This window comes from Mustela nigripes, chromosome 3, assembly GCF_022355385.1.
Source record: "Mustela nigripes isolate SB6536 chromosome 3, MUSNIG.SB6536, whole genome shotgun sequence".
NCBI lineage: Eukaryota > Metazoa > Chordata > Mammalia > Carnivora > Mustelidae > Mustela > Mustela nigripes.
In genome coordinates, this window is record NC_081559.1 from 107,118,762 (window position 1) to 107,137,873 (window position 19,112).

At 41.2% G+C, this 19,112-nt stretch overlaps 1 protein-coding gene across 1 annotated transcript in view; it reads left to right on the plus strand.

The window, feature by feature from the left end:
• Positions 1-19,112, plus strand: part of CNTNAP5 (contactin associated protein family member 5) — an 831,640-nt gene that overhangs the window by 421,214 nt on the left and 391,314 nt on the right. The window contains exon 8 of the mRNA XM_059394484.1: positions 8,388-8,652. Within this exon, the coding sequence (XP_059250467.1) occupies positions 8,388-8,652 (265 nt within the window). The remainder of the gene's footprint in view (positions 1-8,387; positions 8,653-19,112) is intronic.

Below are 19,112 nucleotides of genomic sequence, written 5' to 3' on the forward strand. Positions count from 1 at the left end.
GAAAGCTGGAGAAGCAGGCTATGTGGGGAACCACCTACCAGTGTATCCAGGCCCTTCAGTTATAAGTGGGACATTCTCTTCATTATTAAAGATGTTTCCCCTAGGTATCCCTCAAATGAAAGACCAGAAGGACCATGCTCTCTATCCTAGAAGGCCTTCTTTGGCAGAAACAATGTATTACCTGTATAGACCAATGCCAGGCATCTAGTCTTCCTTAAATTCCAAAACTACGTCATGGCTTTCTTTCCAGTGGCTGTCCTGTTTGCTTTTTCACCCTCCACCCCAATCCTATTCCCACTCCCACTTCTGCCGACTTATCATCCAAATCAAAAGGTACTTCAGGAATCCCTGTTACATGCTGTCCCATCAACATAGACTTCTACCTCCTGGCCCTAATCATACCTGTGATGCCAGCCTGTGCAGTGGAAATTCCAGGTGCACAAGCTCTGAGCCTACCTATCTCCTTGGCTGTGTCCTTGCCACTAAGACTGAGCCTGGTCTATAGAAACTACTTAATAAATATCTGTTTAAATACATAAATAAAAGAATGAAGGAGCCTATCTTTGTCTAAACACTTAAAAATGCCTTGATTTAGCACCCTGCTTCTCCTAAGTTTGTAAATCAGAAAGATAGCTTTAGCTTACAAGACAGCCTTTCCTCTACATTTGCCGATAGCATGCCAGTCAGTCCTGGGAGTTTTCAGACAAATCAAATTAGAAATGGTTGTACTCATTTGGAAAATCAAGAACTGACTTTGAAATCTTTCCCCACAAATTAGATTGAATCAAGATCATTTTCCCCCAGCTTATAAATGCTTGATTGGCTTTGTTTGATGCCTCCTGATTGAAACCCAGTCTTGCACTGCTGGCTTTATTTTTTACTCACCAGGGTGTTGTGATGTCTGGATGATGATTAAAAACAAAACAAACACCCACAATGAAAATGCTTTGTAAATAACAGCTCAGCACAGCAACATAACCCTTAGAAGTGCACGTTTAGGAAACTCTAAAACGAGTCAAGGGAAGCAGAACCTCAAGATGGGTCTGCGATATTCCCCTGAGGTCTTAAAAATCATTTTTCTGGTACAGAAAGACAGCCACAACTGACATATCATCTCTACTGAGGTCCCAAGAAAGGGAGGTACTGGGACTTGGCTGTAACAGTATTTGAGAAGTCTCAGTGGACTCACATAGCCCCTTTGTCTAAACCACAGCCTTATTGCCCAGGCTAGATTCAGACTCATCCTAACTTTGGTCAAGTTCTTTTCCCAGCCTACTTTGATCAATGACCTCGAGTTTTTTTCAACAGATAAATATTGGTTTACTCTTTGGATTCTTTTGCTTTGTTTTGTTTGTTTTGTTTTCCCCTCTCTTTTTCTGCAGGGGTAGGCAGGTGTTCTCTCAGATGAGTGACAACTAGGGGTCTCCAGGGCTAGAGACCTTGGGTCTCAGATCTGGTAGATGGATTTCTGGATGATGCCCACCTTCCAGCTAAAGCCAATCCTTACAGTCACCCCATCCCCACAACAGAGACTCGATGATGGTGTGGGCTTGCCCGTTTTTTGGGACCGGGAACTGTGAAAATACATGTGCGTGCCCTGGAGCACCTCCTTCCCCCGCCCCTGGGGAACCAATCTAATTATCTGCCAAGGTTCAAGGCCACAGCATCCCAACTGCCTCAGTTCCATTGCATGTTCTGCTGTGCCAGTGGGTGGCTAGTAGGTCCCAGACCAGAATCCGGCAACTGTTTTACCTCTGCCCTCCTCTACCCTGTCAGCTCTAAGCAGGCCAGAGTCTTACTGTCAGGCATGTAGTCCGAGAAAAGAGGCAGGAAGTCGTGGCAAACCACATGACTGAGAATAAGTTAGAGGACATTGATGCCCTCTCCTACCTGCCTTTTATCTATCATGTCTTTAAGACTATCATTTAAAACAGAGGACAACTCTCTGTGCCTTCCACAAAACAGTTCAATGGCTTGAATCACTATCGCAGGCAGGAATAGATTATCTTTGAGAGTGAAATGCCTTGGGAATGAATGCACTTGCCAAACCAAGATAACCAGAAAAAGGTGGTGCCTATCATCACTTGGTCAAAGTTTGACTGGAGAAAAATGCCCACAAGTGGCAAGTGCCCGTGAAGAATTCTTCCTTGATGGCCCCTTTACTCATAACCTGCAGTCTGTGAAGCCAGCACAAGTTAAGGAAGGAACAATCTTGAAATAAGGTGGATCCCTTAGCGGAGAGATAAGGCAAAGGTAACACCTAGGTTGAAAATGCAGCCACAGTTAACTTCGGCTGCTGCAGTCTACACTGTCTCATGTACATCCATGACCTCCTCTAACATAAGCAAAGGGTTATGCTCAAGTGAAGTAGGCACAAGTTAAGCCGTGCATGAATGTCTTTCTTCTCAGTTTTGTTAGCTCCTTGTTCTAGTTTGGCAAATGAGGGCATCTTTGCCTTGTGCTCTCTGAGGCCTGGCTAGCATCTCCTGTAACCAATGAGAAAATGACAATCAGTTGCATGTTTAGCAAACGTGGGACAAACCAGAGACCATGGGTTCACCGTTCAATGCATTTCGGGCTGTTCCCTCTATTACACACTCACATTTAGACCATGATGGTGTTTCTTCCACTGTGTCCAGAAGCAGAACTGCATCTTCTGAAGTTTGTCCCTCTGTATGAAAAATAAGTCTTGTTTGTGACCATTCATCTGAATCATTCTGTGATCACATGGCAAAGACTTAGGTGTCCAGAACTCTCTCTGTCAGATACTCCTCACTCACAAGTCATCAGGAGACCATGGTAATTATGCTATTACTACAGGATCTCCTTTTTGACGAGCCCCTCCACCATGGAAGAAAGCTTTTCGTTAGATGGATTTTATTTGGAATACAATCATCATTTGACAAATGTTTGATTTAGTGGGAGAATGACTTGGATTTATTTGGAAGGAGGCTGCTGCTCAGAACCTGTGTTCTCTCTTATTGTTTTCTTCCAATTTTCATTGCATGGTCCTTGGACCAGCACCAAGCTAAGCAGATTACATGTAATTTCACCTATTTTATTGTCTCCAAGAAATTGTTAAACACTGTAAATCCTGGTTCAGTTCAATGTTATAGTCTCTGTAAAGTAATCACAGATGCTTTTTTTAGAGAGTGGGTAGAGAGAAGAATAGTCAGTCAATTGGTTGTTATTCCCTGCTAATTATGTTTATAAAAGTTGGATCTCGTTTTTTAAAATATGAAACAATATATTTTCTCTTTACTATATTTTAAATATATATAGTCCTTTATGGAGACCCTTGGATCTGTTCCCTGTAGTTAGAAAAGAATTGGTATGAGAGAGGCCTAAATCTTCTTCATTATGTCCTGAATCATTATAAAGAAACCTTTTGAAATGTATTTTAAATTATAAATACTTGGTTACTCTTCTCATGCCAACAATATGAATGGTTCAAATGATGCCTATCTTTTACTCCAAAGAGGAAACAGATGATAAGGATGTGGGTGCTTAGTCTCAGATACCCTAGAAATGGAGAAGCAGTGGGGACCTCAGAACTATCTAGTCCAATGGTTTCAGGTTACAAAACAGGAAACTACAACTCTAAAAGTGACTTGCCTCAGATCACCCCAAAACTAGAAGTCCTGGGAAAGCAGAAAAACAACCATTGTGACCAATGCTGGGCTTATTGCATGTATTCTCATTTGATCCCAATTCAACTCTCTACTTTCATCCTCCAAATTATAGTAGCTAAAAATAAGGATCATACAAAATATATGGGTTTTCCAGTAAATATTTATGGTAAGAATCCATTTCTGCCTAATTGAACAGCCCACTGTCTTTATGTGCACACTGACATGAAGTAAATCAGGTGGAGAGCTGGAGAGAAATCTAACATAAAAGAAATATTTTCCTTCCATGTCTGCTGAAGTCCCTTGTTCAAGTAGAGGAGAGTGGGAGCTATGCTTGATCTTCCTGTCCCTTCACCATGCAGGGGTCCTCCTATCAATTTTACCTGCAAAATATGTTTGCTTTTCTCCCTCTCCCCCTTTGCCATTCTAGATAGAGCCCTCCATAAGCCCTCAGCTGCTCTGGTCTACTAACTGTAACGGCTACCTGAGGTGTGGCCCTTGGCCACTCTTCTCCATATACAATACATTCTACTCTTTAAGGACAGCCCCCTAAGGGAAGTATGTGAAGCACCACTTGATGGTGTATCCTAGCCTCTACATCAATCCCCCTTCCCGCAATCCCATTCTCTTTTTTTCCCACAGCATCAAGTTCTAGTGCTTCAACATGGTCTAAAAGCTTATAGGATTGCCCTTCCTTCTGTCCTTTCCACTTCATCTTGCCTTCTGATATGCTGGCTTTTGAACTCTAGTCAGCGGACCTTCTGTTGAGTCCCTGACTATATCTGCCCCACACTTCCCTGCCTCTAGCCTTGTAGCATATGCTTTCCCTCTATTATCAGATAACACACTTTCCTATTCTCCACATAGCTACTCCTGTGCCTCTGTGAAATCTCAATGCTATTGTCACCTCCCTAAGGTAGCTTTTTGCAACTTTCCAGATTAGGATGGACTTCCTTTGTCTAAGAGAGGGTACTGCTTCTTTATATCTATTAGTGAGGTAGGGGTTTTTGTCTGCCATTTGGAAGGAAGGCTTCCTTGGGGAGGATGAATCAATGAAAAGGGTTTGCTTCCTACTCTGACACAAATTTAGTTCTTGGGTTTCAAGTCCTGATCACCTGGAGGAGGCCATCAAGCTTCTCATGACAGGTGACAGTGTTAGTTTTTGTTATTTATGATCCAGAATAACATTTTTACACAGATATGGACAATCTCTCTAAGATGGTCTATGAATAGATCTTTAGGATTTCAAAGTTCTGTGGTCTATCTGGAGTGATCACTTCTTACCTGAGAAAGGTAGGATGGGAAGTTCTGTGTCTTCAGGGTTGTAAAGAAAAGCCATGGTGGATCCTTGAAAAGGAATATGGATATTGTTTGGGGGTCTCTAATGGAGAGATGGTTGCTCTATCTTGGGGCCAGCACTTTTGTGTACCTTGCCTTTTGGAGGATGGTCGTGTATGCACATGAAAAGGATACGTGAAAGCTCAGGGCACTCACAACTGCCATCCTGGGTACAAGGGAGGTCCGACTAGGTGTTTCAGGTACTTGTGCCTTGGGTAGACCCCACCCCCCTCTTGACTGGCAGCCTCAGTCACACAGTAGAAGGTCACTATCCAACCATGGCATGGTGGAGCTGTCAGGAGAAATGCATCAGGTACTAAGGATTTAGCCTCTTCAATGTAGAGTGACCTCCTTTTTGGACAGTGAAAGGCCCTGCAGGTCTTGTAATTTATGCAGGAGAGAAAGGGACCCATGGCAGGGATACTGACTTCTTCATTTCATCTATTGGGCCAGCATTGGTTGGTTCATGTTGAAGATTTGACTATGGTGTGCTCCTGTGTCATGGCATGCTTTGTACCTATTACCTTCAAAATGCACATTTAAGGATGGATGCAATGGATTTCAATCACATTTACAACTTATTTATAACTCCTGTGCTTAGAACATTGTCTTACAATGCTTGAGAAATCTTTAATAAATGTTGAAGTCCTTTTTTTTTTTTTTTTAAGATCTTATTTATTTATTTGACAGAGAGATAACAAAAGAGGGAACACAAGTGGGGGAGTGGTAGAGGGAGAAGTAGGCTTCCTGCTGAGCTCAATCCCAGGACCCTGGGATCATGACCTGAGCCAAAGGCAGCCACTTGACAACTGAGCCAACCAGGAACCCCAGTGTTAAAGTCTTTATGAATGAAGTGTGCAGTGTAATAGGGGGTCTGAGAAATGGAGCTTCCTTCTTGGCAGGCAGGGCTAAGTGGGAGTGCAGGCAGGCAGTTGGGGTGGGGGAGATGGAATAAAAGTTGAATTAATAGATTGAAGGGGAATATAGTCTTTTTGCCACTTTCTGTTTTGACACTGTCCTAAAGTAAATTGTCTTTTTGCACACTGTTTCTAAATCATGGTAGGGACTCCCTCAAATGTTGCCTTGAAAAGGAAACTGGAATCAAAAATGGTATTACTGAGAAAGATTGAATAATCGTGCTGATTCAAAAGTAACATTTTTGCATTTAGCTATTTTTTTTTCTTTCTGTCTATTGGGGAGATGGGAGTGGGATGGATATCGATGTTTCTCAACACTATGACATTTTTGCAAACAGCAAATGTAGCTGAGATGGGATTAGAAGCAGAAATGGCAGCACAGCAGCTGTGTGATAGGGAGCTGAGCTGGGAACATTCACTTGCCAGGAGAACTGGGTCAGATTTGGTGTGGAAAGCATTTCCTATCTACTCCTTTCTCTTCTCTCCTACTCATTTGTCCTTGCATTTGCCATCAGAGAACATAAGGGGTGTGATCGAACAAACGGAAGTTTGGACAGCTCAGGCAGCTGGTCCAGGGAAGGATAGTAGAGTACAGTGTGAAGGGATGTGGAAAACGAACTGGAAGAGCATGACCTGCAGGGAACCAGCGACACCCCAATGCATGACAATGTTGTCCTACTCCCCAATGACAAGTGCTGATCACCACACATGGCTTTACCTTAACCAGGGAGACTCCCTCAGACATCAGTCTGAATTTCTTGCCACCAGAATCTAGCCAGGACACATGAATGTCTTTCAAGGGATGCTGAGTGCCCTTGTCTGTTTTACATGTACCTGAAGTCCATTAGACATTCAGTGGATGGAGCAAGTCTGAGGAAGGCGTCTCCCAGACCTGTCAAATGTGGGTGAACTGCTCAGATAAGGGGAGAATCTCAGTTTCTGTAGACCCCCAACTTCCATAGCTATTGATCCAGAGAACACCGAGAGAACATTGGGTTGAGCTAAACATTGGATTATAAATCAATGGGGGAGTGGGGCATTTTTGTTACTTCCTATTCTTCTGCCTAGAGTTGTATCACTGCCTCCCCAACATTCCACCTTCTCCACAGCCTCAAACTTGGGGTACAGCTTTGCTCTGGCAAATTTGTTTCTCTTCTGTGAAAAATAAAAAGAGGAAAAATGGTTACTGCTATTTCTGGATTTTGCTGTAGGAGCATTTGTGATTTTCTCTCTTCCCAAAGACAGCTCTTCCTCAATCATTTGCCATCAGTGAAGATACTTCCTTTTTGAAAAGAAGTCTACCAGAACTTTTTAAAAAGATATTGTTTATTTATTTGAGAGAGAGAAAGAGAGCTAGCAGGAGTGGGATGAAGGGCTGAGGGAGAGGGAGAAGAAGGATTCCTGCTTAGAGGGGAGCCAGATAACATGGGGTTCCATCCCAGAACCCTGAGATCATGACCTGAGCAGAAGTCAGACGCTTAACCAACTGTCCCTATCTGGACGCCTTAGTGGAAATTTTGAATGCAGGCAGCCAGTCAAGCCAGGGTGTCCCCCCACCCCACCCCCCACAAAACTTGGACCAGTTTCCACTCACTTACACAAAGAATAATATTCTTCTTTATCTTCCCGATTCTAGTCGATGCACAGTTAATATTCCCCACCTCTAGGCTTCCCATCCGCCCCTCCCCACCACACTTCACTCCTCATGCTATTGAAAATCATCTTCATAGCTTTAATCCAACCAATGTTGTTTTGTTTCTAAGCTTGGATTAACAAATGTAACAAACATAATGGGGCTTTTAAACTCTGCCTTTACTTATCTTTCTGGCCTCACCTCTTTCATGGCCTCTGGCCTTCCCTGTTGCACTTAATATTCAGAAATGGCCAGTTCCCTATAATTCCCAGGAATGCCATTTTGCCAATTTCTCCAATTCTTTGCGCACAATGAGCTACTTGCTGAAAAGCCTAGCCAGGCACACTCCTTCCTCTCCTTCCCCACATCCTTACAGGAAAGCATCACCTCCCTTGTGAAACCTTTACTTGTTTCGTTATTTCTTCTACCAGGGTCCACTTGGGAGATTGTGTCTATCTGTCTTGTAGCAACTTTCACATCAAAACAAAGTTTTTTTCATGTGTATGTCTTGAAACTTTACCCCTGTTTGGTCCATAGTTGGTTCGTGGTACAGATGTATTCAATGAATGAATGTCCTTGTTTTCATACCTGCTTCCTTAGAAAATGCTGATGCTTCCCATACCGCCCCCCACCCCAACTGGGGTCTTCGATGGCCTTCTCGTGGGTAACAGTGTGATCTGCAAAACAGGAATGGAAACAATCTCACAGGTATATCTGAACAAAGCTGACATTTTCTTTTCCTTTAAGGTCTTGTGGCTGAATGTAGAATGATCCTGAAATTAAGGTGAGCTACAGGTAGTTGTTTATATCAGCTGTCGGATTGCAGAATAAAAAATGGCTTTTATATGTTTGATTTTTATTGTTTTCCAGGGCAATGTCACTTTTTCCTGCTCCGAACCACAAATTGTTCCCATCACATTTGTCAACTCCAGAAGCAGTTATTTGCTGCTGCCCGGCACCCCCCAAATTGATGGGCTCTCAGTGAGTTTCCAGTTTCGAACATGGAACAAGGATGGTCTGCTTCTGTCCACAGAGCTGTCTGAGGGCTCGGGGACCCTGCTGCTGAGCCTGGAAGGTGGAATTGTGAGACTCGTGATTCAGAAGATGACCGAACGCACAGCTGAAATCCTCACAGGTACCGTCTTCTGACAACTGCTAGGTCGGCTTCTTGTTCAGCCAGATCAACACACTTTTGAGGTTCTGACTAAAACATGCAGAATCCAGCTGTCAGTGATGTGGAATGACCCACTAGTCATTTTATTCTAAGTCTGGGGAGGCCACCATATGTATGCATGTGTGTATACACACACACACACACACAGAGTTAATTAATATATATTTCATTTATTTATTTGTGGGAAGGGAGCAGAAGGGAGGGACAGAGGGAGAAGCAAACTCCTCGTTGAACAGGGAGCCTGACTTGGTGTGCGGCTGCTTCCCTGAGATCGTGACCTGAGCAGAAGGAAGTCATGACTGACCACCCAGGTGCCCCAAAGCAACTCTCCCCCACCCCCCCCAAAGAAAAAAAAAAAAACTAAACTAAATGAACAATAACAAAAAAGTACCCCTGAATTCCGACGTATCTATTGAAACTTTAACAAGTCTCTTTATTTCCTTATTCCTCAACAGATTTGTTTGAGAAGCAGGAATATGAATTCCTACCTAAATATAAATAATATAGACCACTTACTGAACAGTTTGTTAGGTCTAGACAGACATGGCATATATTATATGGACTCTTCATGATGCTCGTTCTAGGAAGGTTTTTTATATGTACTTTATAGACAAGGAAGTGAAGAGTCAGGGAAGCTAAGTAACTTAAAATATCACATGTTAATACCTGTTGGAACCACATTTCATCCTGAATTTCCCTGGTTGCAAGTCTGTAGTTTCCCTGTATATCACACACAATACCACGGAGCTTTTACAGCCACCAAATTTTATTTCAAGTGAAAGTTATTGAGTTTAATGAAATGCTTTTTAGGGACACCTGGGTGGCTCTGTAGGTTGAATGTCTGCCTTTGGCTCAGGTCATCATCCGGGGGTCCTGGGATAGAGCCCTGCATAAGGCTTCCTGCTCAGCAGGGAATCTGCTTTTCTTTCTCCCTCTGCACCTCTCCCTCCTCGTGCTCTCTCACTCTTAAGTAAATAAATAAAAATAGTTAAATTTAAAAATATATTTAAAGTACATTTTTAAGATAGTGATTAAATACTGATGCATATGGCCTCTAGGTATGGCAAAACTTTTAAAAACTGCCCCGGAATAACTAACTTTGGAAAGACTTTTATGGCAATATACAGATTCTAGTATATAGCAATACTGCAGAATAATTTATGAAGAAGTCATGTATTTCAAACTCTGATTCTTCCATTTTTGTAACATGGGGCAGCAGAACTTTCTCCTTCCTTCTCTGTTTGTTACCTTACCAATGTCTCCTGTCTTTGCAGAAGCAGTACTTAGTCAACAAGTACTTACTGAGGCTACAATGTGCCAGACATTATATTAGGGGCAGAGGCATGTTCTTAAGTAAACAAATCATTTGAAAAGCCTTCATGGTTCTACAGTCTGAGTAAATACCCCTCAGGACATCCTGGGCCAATATCCATCCTGGATTACACTACATCACATTTTTGTCTTAAATGTCTTCCTTCTCCCAACTGGAGTGTTAGTTTTGTTATCCAAATAAATTACAGAAAATTGATTTAAATAGTAAAGGGCATGACTTAATACCCAAGATCAAGTCAGATTGTGGGAGAACCTCATATGCCACTTAGTGAGCAAAAATAGGAGAGCCTGGGTCTGGAACTTAGGTTCAAAAAATACCTCTTTTCCTTAATGTTCTCTGGCTCTGAATAAACTTCTTAACTTCGTCCCGTATGTAAGTGAGAGTGGATTCGTTATCTCTGGTTGTGTAACAAACTATAGCAAAATATAGGGGTTGAAAATGTTTATCGTGTCCTAGTTCACAAGAGTCAGGAATCCAGAAGCACCTTGGCTGGGTAATTCTGGCTTCAATTCCATTGTTGGTGGGGGCTGCCATTACCTTAAAGTCCAACTCTGGGTCAATCTGCTTCCAAGCTAACTCATATGGCTATTGGGCAGCCTCAGAAGATCCACTTCCAAGCTTATTCCAAGGCCTCTCCAGAAGGGTGCCTCATGAAATTATAGTACCTTTATCCCCAAATGAGTGATTCAAGAAAGACAAAGAACACTCACAGTGAAAACCATAGTCCTTTTATAACCTGACACTGGGAGAGGCACCCCATCCCTTTTACCATGCTCTGTTCAGTAGTAGAAACAAGTAAATGAATCTCGGCCTTGCTCAAGCAAAAGGCATTTTACAAACCTGTGGATATTAGGAGTCACAGATCATCAGGAACTATCTCAGAGTTTGCCTAAAATGTGAGATAGGAAGAAAAAAAAAAAAAGAGTTCTTAAATCAGGAGATGGCAGGATGGTGCCTAAATGAAATAATGTATCTAAAATCCTAAGCACGATGTTGAGAAGTAGTCAGCAGATTCCTTTCCCTCACATACTGATTCAAGACCTATAGCTGAAAGGGGCCTCATTCCACAGAGTCATAAAAGCTGAGTCAATTTGTGCAGTGACAGAATTTTATAAAATTTATAGAATTTCTAGTAATGGAGGTGAGTTAGTCACTTAGAAACATAATATTCTTCATATTCAGAGTTATAAAATTAGACCTCAGCCTCTCTATTTGAAGAAGAAAACCTCTCTATTTGACCTGGTACTAGGCTGTTTGTCTCTAATCAGCAAGATGTTTGAGTATAGAGACTTGTAGGCCTCAGGTCAATAATGCAGTTTTAACATAGGCTAGGCCCTGGTGGCACTTTGTTCTAAAGCATCCAGGTGCTGTCTGTATTATTAAGCACATGTCAGTCCATTAAAACACATTTATGACTGAGAGAGGCTGGTAAAAGCTGCCACATTACCCAGCTGCAGGAAGGGGAAAAAATTATCTGTTATTTCAGACCTGTCTCTCAAAAAAATGAAACAGGTAAAAGGAAGTTTTAAAAATGTGCTGACTGAATTCCTGAAGTCTGTCTCAGAAAAACTCTTGCTTTATTCTTTCCCCAATAATAATTTTTGAATTTTGGAAAATTCGGACCTCTCTCATTTTTTTTTTTCTTTGAAATGGAGCTATGCTTTGTGTCTGCTGAAATTTTTCTACCTGGGGAGGGCAGGGGAGACAAGTAAAACAACAACAAGCCAACAGAAAGTCAACCACAGAAAGTTTTCTTGTTCCTTACATTTCTGAGGAAACTTGTTTTCAAAGTACCTGAGATCATTGTGGCTTTCTAATGACAACCCCAAATGAGAAAGTAGGATGTAATGGCCATTGTTCTGTTGATGTTTGAGGCCCAGTGGGGCTACCCTCGACACATGGTACATCACAGAACATAAACAGTATAGCGCATTGCATTTTGTTAGTGGGACAGGGATTCCAGATATTTAAAGATTAATTCAGGTGTTTCTAACATCTTGGGTCTAAAAGAGAAAGTAACCCCCACGGAAATGAAATTGCAGGGATGCCTAGCACATCCATTCCTCTTTCCAGAGCTTCATACAGAGTGCATGGCTTTTTGCTTTGGAGGTCAAGGACAGAAGTGCAAACTAGATGCATCCTCAAAGTAGAAAGCATCTGAATTCAGTTCTTCTAGGAGATGAAGTTTCCAGAAGATGAAAGATAACAATATAATGCTTCCCATATATATATATATATATATATACACACACATATGCGTGTGTGTATATATATATATACACACACACACATATATGTGGAGATGAAGAAAATTTGAGAACATCTTTTCACTGTAATTGAGAAGAGAGTAGAATCGCCAGTCATTGTGAATCTCTCGCAGGTCAGGCATTGTGTTGGGGCCTCATGGCAAGGATGAAACTGGTAACCAAAAAATTAAGTTAAAGTGACCAAGATGGTATTCTACCTCCAGACTTTCTTTTGGATTCCCAAGTTCATGGTCTTTATACTAGAACTTAATGCCACCCATATTCATATTTTATATTGTAATTCAAATGTAAGGAAACTTGAGAAAAATGATTTACAGATGTATGTTCAAAAGCTATTAAAGTGGGGTGCCTGGGTGGCTCAGTGGGTTAAGCCTCTGCCTTCTGCTCAGGTCATGATCCCAGGGTCCTGGGATGGAGTCCCCACATCAGGTTCTCTGCTCAGCGGTTCTCTGCTTCCCTTCCCCTCTCTTTGCCTGCCTCTCTGCCTACTTGTGATCTCTGTCAAATAAATAAATAAAATCTTTAAAAAAAAAAAAAGCTATTAAAGTAAATAGCTATCTAGTGTCTAAGTTAATTCTTCCCAGAACATTTTATTTGGTGGCTCCATTGAGAGATTCTTAGGTTATGTGGGATTTACACAAGATGGTGAGTCCATTGTCTTTAAGACCTCTTATATATTTTAGCTGAGTTTTCCTGCATAATATTATAAAATAAAGAACCCGTATCTCCATCACACACACACACACACACACACACACACACACACCCCTATTCATTCAGTATACAAGATATAAAGCTTAGTGCCAATTCCTTAGTAAGATTATCATCTAAGGACTAAGGGTACTAAGCAACATGAAGTACTACTGAGTGTCTATCTGCTTCCAAAAACTTTGCCCTGTATTATGCAGCCTTTCCCATTCTGATCACTGCATGCTCCAAACCCCACATGGAAATCGTGGGGCTGCCTTGGAAGACAGAATACCTTCAAGGTGTCCTTCTGCACAGTGAGACTTTCCATTCCTCTTTTCAGGAATCAGAAAAGATCTATAGGCAAATCTTAAATAAATGAACAAACATCTGGGCTTTCTACTTTATGCATTTCAAGCTCTCAGTTCTTGACTACATTTCATGAGGTGGCATGTGTCACAGGGACTAGTCCATCTCTCACATCCACACCTGTTCATTGAGCAGTAGACTCTGTTCTATTTTTTAATGTCAGAAATGGGTGTCACTAAAGACTTTTAGAGAGCTGTTGAGAGTGGAGATTGATATTGTCCAAACTCATCTGAATTATTAAGAAAACGGAACTGTATAAAGGTAAAGAATGCCACCTGCTCTGTTTCTTTGGAGAATCAGGGAGGAATGTTTTGAATTTTGTGTGAAACATTAAAGAATTGAGAGAAAAAGCTGGCATCACTATAATTACCTTAAATGTGATGTGAAACTTCAATGTTATTTTTATTTTTCTGATGTGAGGATGCCCGGAATGGAAATGGAAGAAGTCTGAGGGCTTTAGTCGTTGAAGTTTGAAATCTGCTTTTGCTACTGTGACATTTCTCAAAGTGTTAACTCCCCACTGAAAAGTGAGCCTGGGCAAAGAGCTTAAACTCAGGCTTTGGCATTCTTGGCTATGGAGAATGTGAGTAACTCTTTTTCTGTTAGACCTCATTGTCTTGTTCTGCTAAAGGAGAGACTTGGTGTAAAATTAGTAAAATCCCTTCTAGTCCTTTATATGAGCTCCTGAAGAAGAGCTGAGGTCAATCCTTTTCCTCATTGTCTTCAAGGAAGTCATCAACCCAAGAGCATCTGGGTTTCTTTTGAAAATATGGTAAATGGCCTTCATTGAGGGTATGCAGGGCCATGTCCCCTGTCAGAGATCATGTTTCTCTACTCCCAAAATTGTGGTATATTTTGTGAAGTAAGAAAGCTGAGCTTTGGGGTACCTGGGTACCTGGTTAAATGTCTGCCTTCAGCTCAGCTCATGATCCCAGAGTCCTGGGATGGAGCTCCATGTTGGGCTCCCTGCTCAGCTTCTCCCTCTCCTCTACACTTGTGCTCACTCTCAGTATTCCTGTCTCTCTCTCTCTCAAATAAATAAATGAAATCTTAAAACAAACAAACAAACAAACACACACACACAAAAAACTGAACTTAGCCTTTGTCATACAATGATTTTGTGAATGAGACTTGGATGTTCCAGAAAGGTCATGCATTTGACTTTCAGTGACATGTATAGTTAGGAGCTAAAGATCCCAATATGAGAAGGTGTTTTGGGGGGAACTTTCTATAAATAGAACTAGAAGAAAGAGAAAGAGAAAGAGTGAGAGTGTGTGTGTGTGTGTGTGTGTGTCTTGGTAAGGGGGTGATCAGAATGTATCTTCAAACTATGTTAAGGGTGGAGATATTTTAGGAGAGGAAGCAAGACACAGATGTGACAAGTATCTTTGAGTATGGAATAGACTTTCTTATAGCTGAAGGTTTTTTACATGTTTACATCACTGCAATAAGTAGAACAAGCACCAGTAAAGTCAAATGGCATAAGGACCAGTTTTGATATTCCATTAGAGGAATAATCTATCCAGAGCTTTCCCTAGTACAACTAGAGGCATTAAACTCAGAGTAGAGTTTTCAGGATTAAGGCATGATTGGAACCTGGGAAATGGATGAAGTCTCCAAGCTGAGAGATGTCAACCTAACAGTTGGGCACAACTGAATGACTATTAGTTGGGAAGATGGAAACTAAAAACCAGTCCACAGGCACAGGACAGAATTCTTGGGCAAGAGGAGACATAACTAGCAAAGAACCAGAAATCAACCAGACACCATTGAAATGTTTTCAGTTAAGGCCAAGAGTTTGTTGAAAAGGCACTCCCAGCTTACCCAATTTAATTCCTAGATACAGGCAACTGTGTTCATAGTATTTCCTCAACCACCTTACAACTTTCGGTATTTCTATATACTGGCTTGAATAGGAAGAATTCTAGAAAGGGCATTCCAGAAGTACCAATTACAAAATCTATTCTAAACAGCTATCCATTATCCACACTTAGGAGACTTCTGGGACTGAAGATAAGATGAAATTCTAGTGGCATAACCTTAGGTCAGCAGCCTTGATGGATGTTTATTTGATTAGTATTTAACACTGACTACTTAAATAAGTCCTACAACTATGGTCAACACCATCCCACTTGCCTTTCAGAATGTATCTCAATTGATATTTTCTCAAGAAACTTTCCCAAATCCAGCCAGATGCCCCATCACCCAGCTTTCTAAATCTTCTCTTATGTAGCATTTGCCCTAAGGATATGTGTATGTGTGTGCATTAGTTTGCTGAAACTACTGAAAGGAAACAGTATAGAGTAGTGACTTGGGAATTTCTTTTTGTATAGTTCATGAGGCCTAATATTCTCATAAGGACACCAGTCACATTGGATATGGGTCCATTCATATAACCTCATTTTACCTCCATTATCTCTTTAAAGGTCCTTGTCTCCAAATACAGAAAATACAGACTCATTCTCAGGTACTAAAAGTAAGGACCTCAGCCTATGAATTCTAAGGAGCACCATTCAGCCTGTAACAATGTAAATTAATCATGTGTCTATTAATTGGTTGTTCATTGTTGTCCTGACTACTTCAGTATAAAGTTTCATGGGAACAAGAACACTGATTTGCTCATCAGTATTTGCCCAAGGCCTATTATAGCACATTCCTGATACACAGATTTTTGATAACTATGTGCCCAAGGTATAAGCAACTGCCTAAATGAATAAACCAGTAGAGTTGACCGCCAAAATGATTCAGAAGGATGTAATTTTAACAGTGAAAGAAGAGTTAATAGTGATTTTTTAACAAACATTCATGTTACCACAATCTTATGCTGCAGAATGTGTCAAAACCAGAGATGAGCTACACTCAGGGGACGTACTAATTAGATAAAGGCCAGTGGGACTCCCAGAGGTGGAGAGATGGCTGAGGAGCTGCATCCTGCAGGACAGACGTGCTCACCCTGATTAATACTTGTGGCCAGATGGTTTTAGGCTACAGCCCTGCAATTAACAGAGCTGCTCCCCAAATATTGCCCTTTCATTTAAGCCATTTGTATCTAGCCGCCATCTGCACATCAAGGAAACGTGATAACTTTGTGAACTTCCTCTTCTGCTTCAATTAAGTTGTCATTAATGCGTCTGTATTTCAGCTAAGATAATGTTGATGAGAAAATCCCATTAGCAAGGGCAAATACATAAATAGCCACAGGGCTACGACTGTCACAACAAGCTGCTGAGCACAGAGTTCAAGTTTCAGAAGACAGAAATGTGATGAGACATTCCATTTTATGGGAAACTGAGAAATGTCTGAGCTTTGAGATATCTTGTAGAGGTTGGGAATGTTTACCAAAACAGTGATCTCTTGGGCATTTATAGCTTTTTCAAGTCCTAGTAATGGCAGTGGGGTCATTTCATTTCTTAACTTACTCTTCCTTCTTCACCACTCATTCAAAAGAGGAACTGAAGGAGCTAGATTTTTATTGCTACATCAGAACACTCTAATAGTCAAAGGAAGTCAGGAAGTGATCTCACTTCCTTTGCTCTTTCTTATTTTCTGCTTTGATAATTCTCTCATAGAATTCACTTTGCTGCCATTTAATTTAGGAAGATTTTGAGGTATCAGCTCTCTGCTGGCATTATACTCAGACTTGAGGATGGAGGTATTGTCCACCCAGAGCTCATAGGCACAGTTGGAAGGGATGCTCTTGAGGCATTTGTAATGCAAGACGACATATGCTCAGCTTAATATGGGAGCACTGAAGAGAGGAACTTAGATGTGTGAGAAAGGAAGGGCTTTCTAAGGACAGGGGCAACACAGCTTGCTTTTGAAGAATGAATAGATTCTGGCCAATAGAGAGGGAAGGAAAGTATGTGCCAATCAGAGGAGGGAAGTAGGAGATTGAGAAGTATAAGAATCCACAGTTGACTCAGGATAACTGGGTCACAAGGCAAAGAGAACAGACAGAATATAAAGCAGCATTCTGGCAGGAACATCAGATTTTGGGCTGTATCCTGAAGGTGATGGAGAAATATATCTCTGGAGCTCAGCTCACTTTTTACCATGTTGATTTTTGAGCTAAGCGTTCAGGCCTATATCAAGGAAACAAGGGGGTTACCATCAACAACAATTCCATCACAACTCCTCTCTGACTCTAGTGGATGGCAAACCGTGGTGTTTTCCTTGCATACCCTGACCAAGAGTTTTCAGGATCCAGGTGACTGTGACATATGCACCAGGCTTTAACAACTAGGAAAGGTTTAACCTGTGATTTATGGGCCGTGTACCAGGGAGACCCTGCTGCTGACACTTGGCAATGGAGATTCACCTGGTGAGATGTTCAATCAATCAATGAGCATTTGGAAAGGAGAGGATGCTGCCCTGTTGATGATGAGGTGGATACCAAAACAGAATTCAGACTCTGACCCCCAGGAACTTGTAATCTCATCGGGGTGATGAGACTGGCAGTGATGCATTCTTAATTAATGGTAAAAAGCAGTAAATTATATGAACTAAATGCATAGATCAGACAGCAGATGTTATAGGAAGCAGATGTTATAGGAATTTATATTGGTCTGGTAAAGATAAACCTCCTTTGCTCATTTCTTGGTTTATTAACTGATTCACTCAATCATTTGGCACTTATTAAATGCCCTGCCCTGTGCTAGATAGAGAGTTTAGTGACTATGATAGAAAGTAAAAAAAAAAAAAAGAAAAAAATGTAGGCACCATGGAGGCTCAGTTGGTTAAGTGTCTCACTCTTAATTTTGGCTCAGGTCATGGTCTCAGGACCCTGAGATCGAGCCCCACGTCAGGCTCTGTGCTCAGCAGGGTGTTTGCTTGGAATTCTCTCACTCTCGCTCCTCTTCCTGCTCTCTCTCTAAAAAATATATATATTTCCTGTCCCTACAGTTGAGCAGAAGAAGCTCTAGGAAAAATATTGGGTATTGGAGGATAGAAAATGGGCTTGTATACTGGAGATGTGGGAGTAGAGGCAATGATTAGGTAAGTGTATTCACTCGGAGCATAATGGATGCCCTAGCCTAGCTACAATAGGGAATTTGTGTAGGAACATTAGGAAATGGGATTGAAGGACAGGTGGAGACTTGATTATAGCAGGCAAAGATTGTCAGGCTAAGCCTGTGGAGATTCAGTGACCCACTAAAGGACATTTGCTGTGAGGTGCTACTTAGTTCAATCTAGCAAGCTGTCCTGGACCAGAAAGAAGTCAGAGGCTTGGAAAAGAGGGAGCCCATCATAAAAATTCTCAGCTGCAGTGATAAAGGATAGAATAAAGCCTGGAGAGGGAATTTGAAGAAAAATGTGAATTCAGTCTACTGTATAGGGAAGGGTTAATAAAATTTCATAATTGATGGATAAACGGTATCCAAGAAAAACAGAACTGAGGATCTAAATTGTAGCATAATGGTACTAATAATTGTAATATGTTCTTTTACGACATGATTGACATTTTAAGACTGCTTTGTTCAATTATTTATGTATTCCCCACTTTGTTCTCACAAAAATTGAAACTGCTTTTGAACTATTAAGTAAAGGTAGACATGACAGAATGTGGAAAAAGCAGCTGAATTGGGTTTTCTGGAAAAGATAAAGCCTAGAATCTTCTAAGTCAAGCCAGGTAATTCTATCTCCATTTTACAAATGGAGATTAAGAAATCTGTCTAAATTCCTAGAAATTTAGAGAGATTAAGAAATCTGTCTAAATTCCTAGAAATTTAGAGAGATTAAGAAATCTGTCTAAATTCCTAGAAATT